The 11,556-nt window shown below is 39.0% G+C and overlaps 1 protein-coding gene across 1 annotated transcript in view; it reads right to left on the bottom strand.

Annotated features, from left to right (window-relative positions):
• Positions 1 to 11,556, bottom strand: part of SLC6A5 (solute carrier family 6 member 5) — a 30,953-nt gene that overhangs the window by 4,057 nt on the left and 15,340 nt on the right. Inside the window, exons 13-16 of the mRNA XM_039386042.1 lie at positions 8,456 to 8,568; positions 8,030 to 8,161; positions 6,706 to 6,805; positions 1,661 to 1,761 (exon numbers count right to left, since the gene is read on the bottom strand). Of these exons, the coding sequence (XP_039241976.1) occupies positions 1,661 to 1,761; positions 6,706 to 6,805; positions 8,030 to 8,161; positions 8,456 to 8,568 (446 nt within the window). The remainder of the gene's footprint in view (positions 1 to 1,660; positions 1,762 to 6,705; positions 6,806 to 8,029; positions 8,162 to 8,455; positions 8,569 to 11,556) is intronic.

The raw sequence follows: 11,556 nt of genomic DNA, 5'->3' as shown, positions 1-11,556 counted from the left end.
GGGCTTCTCCGGCTACCGGGGGCCGCATTCCTTCATTGCCTCGGCTCGGAAGGGTTTGGAAACAACCCTTTTTCCAGCAGACCCTTTTTCCTTTGGCTTTTCTTCTATTTTTTCCTCCTCTTTTTTCCCCACCTTTTTTCATTTTCCCCCTCTTTCCCCCTTTTCCCTCATTCCCCTCTTTTTATTTCCTCTTCCCCCTTTTTCCTCATTCCCCTCTTTTTATTTCCTCTTCCCCCTTTTTCCTCATTCCCCTCTTTTTATTTCCTCTTTCCTCCTTTTTCCTCATTCCCCTCTTTTTATTTCCTCTTTCCTCCTTTTTCCTCATTCCCCTCTTTTTATTTCCTCTTTCCCCCTTTTTCCTCACTCCCCTCTTTTTATTTCCTCTTTCCCCCTTTTTCCTCATTCCCCTCTTTTTATTTCCTCTTTCCCCCTTTTTCCTCATTCCCCTCTTTTTATTTCCTCTTTCTCGCTTTTTCCTCATTCCCCTCTTTTTATTTCCTCTTCCCCCTTTTTCCTGATTTCCCCTTTTTTTATTTCCTCCTTTCCCTGATTTTCCTCATTTCTCCTCTTTTTATTTCCTCCTTTCCCCTTTTCATTTCCCCCCTTTTTATTTCCTCTTTCCCCTTTGTTCCCTTTTCATTTCCCTCCTTTTTATTTCCTCTTTCCCCTTTGTTCCCTTTTCATTTCCCCCTTCTTATTTCCTCTTTTCCCTTTGTTCCCTTTTCATTTCCCCCCTTTTTATTTCCTCTTTCTCCTTTGTTCCCTTTACATTTCCCACCTTTTTATTTCCTCTTTTCCCCTTTGTTCCCTTTTTCTTCATTCCCCCCTTTTTTCTTCCTTTTTTCCCTTTTATCCCCTTTTTGTCATTTCCCCCTTTTTCTTCCACTTTTCCCCTCTTCCCCTTTTCTCCCCCTTTTTTTCTTCCTCTTTGCTCCTCATCCCCCTCTTTTCATTTTTTCATCATTCCCCCCACTCTTTTCTTCCTCTTTCCCCATCTTTCTTTCTTTTCCTCCTCTTGTTCCCTCTTTCTCCTCTTTTCCCACCTTCTCTCCCCCTTTTTTCACCTCTTTTCTCCCCTTTTCCCTCTTTCTCCCCCATTTCTCTCTTTTTCCGCCCCTTTTTTCCTTTTTTCATTTGTTTTCTTTTTTCCCCTAGAGAAACTAAAAGTTTTATATTTCTTATTCAGAACGCACCTATTTCCACCTTTGCAACAGTACCTCCACCTTTGCAGCTAAAACTCTGTCACTCAAATTTCCATCTCTGCCTTTCCAAATCATCTCTCCTGGATTAGTTCATGACTCAATAAAATGGCTTTTCCCTCACCCAACCTGACAGCAGACAGGAGGATCATGACCTTTCCTTTCCCTATACGTACACACACATATACATACACTATGCAATAATGTGCCACAGGACCATTTTGCAGGGACAGGAAAGGCCACCATAGCAGCATGTGGAAACTCGTCACCCCTCTCCACCAAAAATACCATCACTTACACTCTGTTCCTATTACATACAAATGTAAGAACACAAGCACTTGTGTTTAATTAGCTGCATTCAAGTTCTAATTACCACCACCTAGAAACATCATGAATGATGAACAAACAACAACAAAACTCTTTGGAGAAGACATTAAATTATTTTTTCTTTTTTTGCTTACTGTTAAAATAGTCGGGGTCACAAATGCCCAACAGACTCTCCAGAATTTACTTGGCTGGAATCCAATCATCATTTCTATATCTTCACAAAATCTTTGCAATCCTGTAAACAGCAAATGTAAAAGCAATTAGGTGTGAAAGAAACCAACTGCAACTTGCAACAGAGCTCTGGTGCCCTCCCTTGTGCCTAATTACGAAAACACTCTGATTTGTTGGTTGAAAACTTCTGTGGAGGATCCAACTACACAGTAAAAAATGGGACTAATGTGGTGGGAACCATTCCAATAAAATATTTACTTCTTGAGGATTAAAGCAAAATTGAGCTTTTACATAGAGGTCAGGTGTTTGGTTAAAGCGCTAATAGTATGTACAGGGTAGCTACAATTATTTGTATAATTATTTGTAGATTTGTTTTATTTCACTATGAAGACTAGTCTTATTAATATCTGTACACCTGCTTTAGCACAGACAATATTTGAGCTTATCTATACCTGCTACATGACTGGATTACAACTGTGTCCCTTAGCATTGAAACTGATGATGTCCTGTTATTTTTCAACTGATACCTGAATGATACTTAGAATTATTAGAGCTCACCTGTAAATATTTTAAATTATATTCAATGTTGTTTGAACAAACAGATTAACAGACGTGCTATTTCTTCAGATTATTGTATTGATTGAATCTCTAAAGCTACTTGAGTTAATCAAATATGCAAGATTGGAAAATGGTATTTCAGCCGTCTCTGCAGCTCCTTTCCCAGCAATGCTATGTGGGTGGAAAAAGTGTGCTGGCCAGGAGCTGATATTATTCCCTCTTAGTTATTAGTAATTTAGATATTAGTAATTTATGAAAAAATAATAAAAACAAATTTGAAATTGATTCTAGCTTTTCTAATTACAATAAGAAGAGAGAGGCCTGGGGTCCAAGCCTGAGCTCATCTGCCACATAAATGTTTAAAATTTGGGCCAATTTTATCTAAATTTTATAAAGCATTTTATCTAACTTTCATGATGTGGGGACAGCTTAAATACTGGAGAAAAGGCACTGAGTAGGATAAGAATTGCTTGAACAAAAGTAATATACTACTTCATGTTCTTATTAGACACTGCAGGGTATAAGAAGGGATAATCCTCAGGCTTGATGCATCTAATTTGGAAGCCTTTCTGTTGATATCAAGGAGAAATAAATCTAACCACCTGACTGTTCCAAGAATCAAGGTAAAAAAATAGCAATGGTTCATTATTCAGTGTCTTCTGATGCAGCTTGAAAAAAGCAACAGGGCTGGGTGGTGTTTGGACAGCCCTGAAGACCCAACTCAGGTAGATAGCATGTGAGAGAAAAGCTCAAGAACCAGGTTATGATAACAAACAGAGAAGAAAAAGCCAGAAATTAAACAGTGAGATGGTATTGCAAGAACTGAATTTAGGGAAAAGGAAAAAATTACAACCTGCAGCAGATGTAAGCTTAAAAAACTAAGCCAAGGTGACCCAGATGTCACATTTTTTCAGTGACTGTAGTTTCTCTCCCTCTCTTTCTCTTCTCTACTGACTACAGCAAATTTGCTTTTTCAGAAAGCCTCTTCTCTGTAAAATACATGTAATTTTTATTACCCATGGAATCACTACTTCAGCACCAGTCTGAATCATGGTGTCCTTCTCTATTTTGTAATAGAAGTTTGTATGTCTGGGCCAAATATAACCTCCAAGGTCATTATGTGACAGACCTGAAAGGATATTTTTGCTGCAACTGAACAATTTGCCCCTGTGTTTTATTTACCTGCAGCGAGCTGTGAGGGAGATTCTCACACAGCAGCCAGTCATGTGCTGTGCTGGGGACAAAGTTCATTTTAAACTAATTGCAGCAGCACAAGATACAGGCTGATGGGTCTTTCCACCAAGTTTAAATCTCATTTAAAGTCTCTACTCCAGCCACACTTGCTGCTGCAAAGAAGGGATACCTAACTGAGAGTTACCAGGGGCTTCTGCCTCCAAAATTCGTGCGAGCTTCATGTAAATCTGCACAGATTTGCTTCAAACTCCAATTAAAAAAATCAGTTCCTTCTTGGAATCTTCAGCAGATATTCACAGTTTAAGGCACTTTTAAATATTAGCAGTTCAGAAGTCAAATGCATGGAAGCAGATACAGGGATTACACAGTACTTATCTCTTTCCAGTGAAAGTTCCACAGAAAAATGAGAGGAATGCTTTGGTTAACAGAACACCGATTTATTACTTTTTTTTAAATCCTAGTAAATCTGGTCTCCCTCTCAGATCAGTCAGGCCTGCTGAATAACTTTGGGAAATAAACAGTACATGATATTCCATATCTGATTTCCCCCTCCCTAAAGTAGAATGATGTATTCACAAGTGCTGCAGATATAAAAGCCATTTAAAAAGAAGCCTGCAAACCCAGTCAGACAACTACTTTGTTATTCTGCTACAGGTAAAATGTTCAAAATTGCTAATGTCTCTTACAAACACACTGCAGCAGTTACCACTCACTCTTACAACAAACCTTCTCAAAAAAACAGACAGTCAAAAAAGAGATCTAGAAGGAGCACAAAGTTACAGTCATACATTTTCAGCTTTTGACAATGTTTCGCTCAAACACAAGGATTTTTGTCTTTAGCCTCATGTTACAAAATGCAACAGTGGGAATTATGCTGATGATTAAATTAATACCCCCAGCTCTTAGCTGTTCTTTACCAACCATGCATCATAATCTAAATAACTGGAGAATAAACATTTCTAACAGCATGGGAAATAAAAAGCTGCATTTGGTTAGTTTGTGGAGCACTGACTCTATTGAAAAAATAAGTGATTACAAGGAAATAACCAAGTGTGTCCCTTTTTAATTTAAAAATCTCAACAAGCTCGGCAAGCAGAATATGTAACAAGAACTAAAGACAAATTTATTTCATCATGAAAGCGCCTACCACTATTGTGCCAACCTGCTTGCCATGAAGAGTACAAGTACACAGAGAAAGGTGTCAGTGGAGTGTAAAACAGCAGTTGTCAGAGCTTGAAAATATATTATGTCAATTTTAAGCACTGCTTGAAGGAATATAACCAGAGCAGCAGCTTTGCTTGTATTTACAACACACAAATCACAAATGTACAGGATGTACTCCTATGAACAGTCCTTACAAAAGGAGCTTTAACACAGTAGAAGTAGCTCTGGTACATTAGTCAAGCAGATAATGATTGTAAAGTAAATCTTTCCTTTGTCATTTAAAAGATTGGAACCTCCTTAGTCCAGCAAAAGGTTAATTACAGGGAATAATCTTTGAAATAGTTTATGGCAAAGGCTTTACACAGATCTGTTGATGAACAACCAGTTGGCACAGAAAGTATGGAAAGAATAATTTGTAATTTGTCAGTTCTTTTCCACATCTGATTACAATGAAGTAACATCTAACCAAAAAAAAACTTTTTCCTCTATTCAAGCCCTTCCTTTGCAATGCTATAACTGTTTGAATATTGGTTTATATTTTTTATCAAAGTTAGTGTTTTAAGGGACACCGAATTTGCTGTGCAAAGCAGACACAAGCCAGAGCAATTGTTTGCTTCCAAGCCTAATAAAATGTCATTCCACAAAGGCAGGTTTGCAGTGCTTCTGCCACACAGTGTTCAGAGGAGGAACAGAACCAGTACCTGCTTCCTACTAGCTTCATCCTTGTTTAAAAACATACACAACAAAGAAACTTTACAGAATTAAGTAGTTTTTAAAATATTAAAAGCATTCAAGCATTACAGCATTACAGTATCGTTCAGGCATGCTCTCAACAAACTGAGGAGGAGAAGAAAGGCAAAAAGAAAACCCAACAAACCCTTATATTCTTCTTGAGCATCCTCACTTATCTCTTACAGAATTGTATTGATTTTAGAGAAGCTGGGTTTCATTTCACTTCTAAGCCAACTCTAATCAAATTACTTACATTCCAGGGGTATAAAAAAAAACCACAAGAATTTTGATTAACCAGAAGACGACTGGTCAAAATCAACTCTTCTCTCTGTATTTTGATTTTTTCCATCATATTCTGTAACAATAGTCATGTCTGACTTAGCTTCCAGCCACTCAGGCCTACTCACTGGATTAGGTGTCAGTGGAGATAAAATACACTGCTGTATTTCCATGAAATTAGAGAAAACAAGAAAGGGCTGATTCCCTGTCCTGTCTAGAATGTTTATGTCTCAAGCAAGAGCAACAAATTCTGCATTTGCTGAATTTTGTACTATTTTTTTAAAGCACTTAAGTTACAGAGTAGACTCCGCAACACAGATAGATGTAAGTATTCAGTGCACGGGACCAGAACCTAAGGTCATGCTGCTATATATGCACCTTCAACACAACATCTGAGATTTTTATGCCCAGCTGATATAAACTACATAATTCATTCTTGCACACAGCAACAGCAGAAACAGCCTTATCTTTGTCACTTTTCACACTGAGATTCATATCCCCTTTTGCTTTTGAACTGGCAACACTACACTCCAGACACAAGTTAATCACCTGGTATGTAGGGAGATCTTCACATTTCCAAGACTCAGTCTCCTGAAAACACATCCTGAAAGCTTGGAAGCACATCACCAGCTGGTATCAACTGTTGTAGCTACAGCAGCATCATGGTAATTGCACTGCTTTATACCAGCTGAGGATCTTCCTCACAATTCATGTACATCAGCATGGATCAATATAACTGCTGTTACCACCAGGGATAATTAGTCACTCTGAGAAGCTGCATAGTCTTGAGTCTGTGTTATGAACAGATAGTGTCACTAACTGCTTAGTCTCTTCTTAGACTCATCTCTAAGTATCGGCTTTAAGCTATTGATGGAAAAGGACTTGAGACTTTTGAGTCTTCTGAATACATTTATTTGAAGGTATCCTATAGTAATGAGGTCCTATCATTCTTTGTCCAAAATAAGAGAACTTTGAGGCTTTCTATTAAAAAAAAAATACTCCTTTCCCTAAGAACTTCACTTTATCCTATGCTAAAATGTTACTTTGACATAGGCTGTCCAGTAACAGTATTTTTTCTTACCGTAGATATAGGAAACTCCAACGAGCTCGAAGATGGCAATAATGACAAGAGAGTAAGAAGCTGCATAGGTGTCCACAAGCTGTAACATATACATTCCACCCTAAGGAAAAAGAGATAAAAGAGCCATCACTTGTGGCATTGAGGTAGGCAGAGCGGAGAGGAACAGGAGTCAAGTCAGCATCCAAACATCGACCAGACTCAGGCTCGTGCTGCACTACAGTTCCTTCCTTCTGGCTGAATGAATATCAAATCCAACAAGAAAAAAGCAGATGGTACCCCTGATTCTGGTAGCCAACACAACTTGGGAAGACTTCGGCTTCAGTCCTTTAAGACTGAAACACCATCAGACCTTCCATTTGTAGTGTCTCTAACCCATAATACTACATGAAAAGCAAAATCACCTTTGAAACCAGAACTACCCTAATAACAAGTCCTGTTCATCTATTTGGAAAGGATATGTTGTCCTATCTCCAGGGCAGAGGTTAAGCAGCATAATTCAAGTGAAGGAAGGACTGAATCCATCCCAGGCTTTAGAACAGTGAAGCTGGGCTGGTAGGGGATGAGGTAAGGGGAGAGAGAAAGGGAAGAAAGAGGAGGGAAAAATAGTAAAATTTTGTGCATCTTGTCTTGAAATTGCTGAGTTTATAATGTTGGAGGTATTAGTGGAGAGAGGACACTGAAGATTATCAATGGTAGAAGGGAATTCCATTGTCAACTGCTCGGTTTGCCAAGACTGTCAGTATATGTCTAATCGTGGAGGAAAGGCACCCCAAACAGGTTGCATGTTTATATGACATTCAAAGTTACAGTTTTTTCCTTAATTCATAGAATGGGTTGAGTTGGAAGGGACTTTAAAGATGATCTTGTTCCAACCTCCCTGCCATGGGCAGGGACATCTTCCACTGGACCAGGTTGCTCAAAGCCCTGTCCAACCTGATCTTGGACACTTCCAGGGATGGGGCAGCCACAGTTTCTCTGGGCAATCTGTGCCGGGGCCTCACCACCCTCACAGGAAATAATTTCTTCCTAATACCTAAACTAAACCTGTCTTCTGTCAGTGTAGATTGAATACCTAGTTTACATTACTACTTTGAAGATGTTTGACCAGGGAAAATTTTAAAAATCTGATTCCCAGAAAGATTTGAACAGCAGAGTCTTATAAGTGTATCTCAGTCAGAGCATCCATTAAAAAAAAGGCTTTCAGACTCACCCTGTGTCATATGTGGCAGAACTCAGCTAAATCTTTTGCAACTTGTGAAGGAGGAAAACGGCCACCAGAGGGGGATTGGGGACAGACGGTGATGCTCAAAGGCAGTGTTATTACCTGAGTGATCATAGGAAATCCCATGATGAAAAAGGACACGCAGCACCCAAGAGTGAACAGTGCCTTGTGCGTACGTAAGTACTTGGGGAACTCATCTGAAACAGAGGTCACAATAGTCTCGATAGTGGCAAACTGGAAGACAAAATGAAAGGATTCATTTCAGTGCACACAGTGTACACAAAGTGGTCCAGCTAGACGTAAAAGAAAATAAGAGAGCATTTTGAATCCTAGGGAGCATTTTGAATCCTAAGTGTTAAATGCTCAGATGTCAACACCAAAGCTCTGCCCAAATGATTTCAGCATTGATGGCCTTACTTCATTCCTCTCTTTGGAAACTGGTTCACTGCCCACATGGAAAATAGCAATTAACCTCATGGTCCCCCAGACAAACAAATAGGAAAAGAGTGGGACACAAAAGCAGTTTACCATGGTGTCTAATCCAAGAGTTAGAAGCATCAAAAAGAATATTATGGCCCAGAAGGGAGAGAGAGGAAGCCTCGTTAAGGCTTCTGGGTAAACCACAAAAGCAATTCCAGGACCTAGAAACAAGAAAAATAAAGGTTATCAGGTTCAGTCTCTCTTATTTAGAGAAAGATCTAAGCATCACAGAATTTAGCCTCACCTGATTAATCTCTATTTTCACCGTAAGATTCAAATCACTCATTTGCTCCTACTTTCCAAGCAGAATACATATGCAATGAGTATACCAATATACTGGACCAAACAAATTTAAAAAACAAGCAACAGTTGCATACTGCAGCTATGTTTCTGTTCTACTCTGTGATCAAATTCCTACCAACTACCAATCCAGCCCTAGGTCAACATGGCAAACACCCACCCAGCCTCAGTGCTGCCTCAAGAATGAATGGAAAAGCAAAAATCCTTCTTTTTTAACTCATCAGCACACAGTCAAATGAGAAGCAGAGAACAAAAAAGATGGCCAGACGTGATACCAGACACAAGGTAAAAACTACTGTGAATCTAAAAAAATCCACAAGAAAACCTGAAATAACGCAGAGCACAAAAAATAAGGAGCTGGGGTTTTTTAAAGCGTTAACCAGGAGTTTCCCGTTCTTTTTTGTTTGATATATTGGGCTTTAATTTCTGTCAACTGTAAAGGAAAAGCATTTTTACAAGTGTGCTCAGAGTTGATCGGGAGCAAAGGCTGCAGGAATGCAGTGTCAACATTACAGTAGATGGCACTTCTTCTCTATTCATCCCAGCTAAAGGAATTCCCACTTCCAACACTCGGAAAGGTATTTCCTGCCAGATACAAATGAGAGCCAAGTTGTACTGATGCCTCATGGCAAGAGAATGGGCTCCCCACTCACTCTGTCCTGGCTATTTCTGATCTAATCATTGCACCCCAGTTCCTCCAGCTCCACAGCTGCTTCTGTTCAAGAGACAACTGCTATTTGCTCACGTACTGAGGAAAACACAGTTTTAGCAGCATGTCATATCATCTCCTCAGGCAACACGTCGAGTGTTTGGGGTTCCTTCTGAACAAAAGGCAAATACAAGTCTTAGCAACACAGTACAAAAAAAGACAAACCCAACACTGTACGTGACTCAGTGTTGCTGCCTTTAAAATGTGCTGCAGAAAAAATGACTTTTTGAAATAAGAAGGGGCAGGTAGAACTACTATATATTTACAAGCACTTCTTTCACCTCTTGATTAAATATTTCTTCTTGATTATTAGAGACAAGGGCTCTCTTTACAGCAGATTCCTGCATGTGAAAGTTTAATTAAGTCTCAGAATAATGAGTTCCCATTAATCCCACTTTCAGGAAAAGTTAAATAAGAGAATATTAAACTGCACATCTTTCCATGTGCACCCCTCATAACTCTCCGAAATAACATGGATCAACCACGGGTCAACAGTCACAGAGAGGCTGGCTCACATCCTTTCCATCTTTGGAGACTTAGGTGGGTATGAACTCTTTCTAAAAGTCTATTAAAGACAGGAAAACTCCAAATATTTTATATGTGTTAAAATTCTATTAAAGACAGGAAAACTCCAAATATTTTATATGTGTTAAAATTTAAAAAGTCCAATGACCTTGAACTTTCATTTTAAATTACTAACATTTTTCAACTGCGCTATATTCTTAATCAGACAGTAGGACAAAAAGAGATTGTTCTGTCTCTCCCTCCATGGTAATTGTTTTATTTGTTCATCAGATAGATTAGCTTTTCCTGAAAAGAGGATTCTAAATGAAAAAACATACTATGTTTTTCAGATTAATATTTTAGGAGAAAAAAAAGGAAAAAACTCTTCCTATTTCCATTAACATTTTCATTCAAGGTTTTGAAAACTTGAAGGGAGATTATGTTTCATCATCATTTTGGCTTTTTTCTCTTTCACTGCAAAAAAAAAAATACAACTTTAGAACATAAAAAAACAATAGGCAAGGACAAGAGCTGGTTCCTTTCCCCACTTCTTGAGTCTGCTTCTTAATTATGGTAATTCAGTGCACTACCTCAGTCCACAATTATCCCTAATCTTTGCACTCTTCCTACTACAAAGTCATCTATTACTTCACTGAATTTTGTTTCCCTCTGTCATGAAGAGCCGCAAGGCCTCACCCCTGTGAAATAATTTTAAATGGCCTAAGCAGGCTCTTACAAACACACTCACAGCCCTACAATAAGCTTGTCTTGTGACAGCTATTTCCACATCCCCTGGAACAGCTGCTGAGACAGCTGGGAACAGAGAGCTCCAGCCTGGGACTCAAAGACAGCCAGCCAGAAAAGGGTTTTTGATCTCCTGTGCTAAATTTTACACCATCTCCAGGGAGATGCATGAACCAGCTGAACCAAGTGTTTCCTCCACCACCGGTCCTGTCTCTCCATCCCACCTCTGTCCATCTCTTTGGAGCTTCCACTGCAGCTCCACTCAGGCACGGCTTCTTTAACTCTAATTCCTTACAAATAATTTTGGTGAGTGCAGTGTGGTTTAGCTTTTGGGGTTTGGTTTGTTTGGTTGGTTTTTTGTTCCAGAGTGGAGGTAAAATCTAAAATAAAAATACTGATGTAAACATTACTCCTAAAAACACCTGGCCTCACATGGAGTTTTTCAAAAATAATGGTCTCATCTGTCCAGAAAATTGGGAAAAAATTTAACTTTTCTGTTGCCACCTAGTGACTGGCAAACCAAAAAGAAGAGATGAGGCACTGAATACTGAATTGACATTACACTAGCCTGCAAGTTCAGTATCCCCTACTACTTGCTTTAAGAAACAGTTTATCAGCTGACCATTGTTCATTTCATACTATGAAATTCTCCTCTCAGACCCTATATCCCTCTATATCATCCCTCTAAAATGATTGTCAAAGTTTGATAGGATTATAACTTCCCTGAATCTTAGCCCAAAAACTCTTCCTTTCCTATTTGCTGCTTCTTATAGCAAAGTAGGGTCAAGAGAGTAAGTCCTGTGAGGAGTGACTGAGGGAGCTGGGATTGCTGATCCTGGCAAAGAAGAGACTCAGGGGAGATCTGATTGCTCTCTACAATTCCCTGAAAGGA

The sequence above is a fragment of the Pipra filicauda genome, unplaced genomic scaffold, assembly GCF_003945595.2.
Source record: "Pipra filicauda isolate LSUMZ 115617 unplaced genomic scaffold, ASM394559v2 scaffold45_size4122338_pilon, whole genome shotgun sequence".
Taxonomy (NCBI): domain Eukaryota; kingdom Metazoa; phylum Chordata; class Aves; order Passeriformes; family Pipridae; genus Pipra; species Pipra filicauda.
The sequence above is the reverse complement of the archived record's forward strand: the minus strand, read 5'-3'. Positions and strand labels throughout refer to the sequence as shown.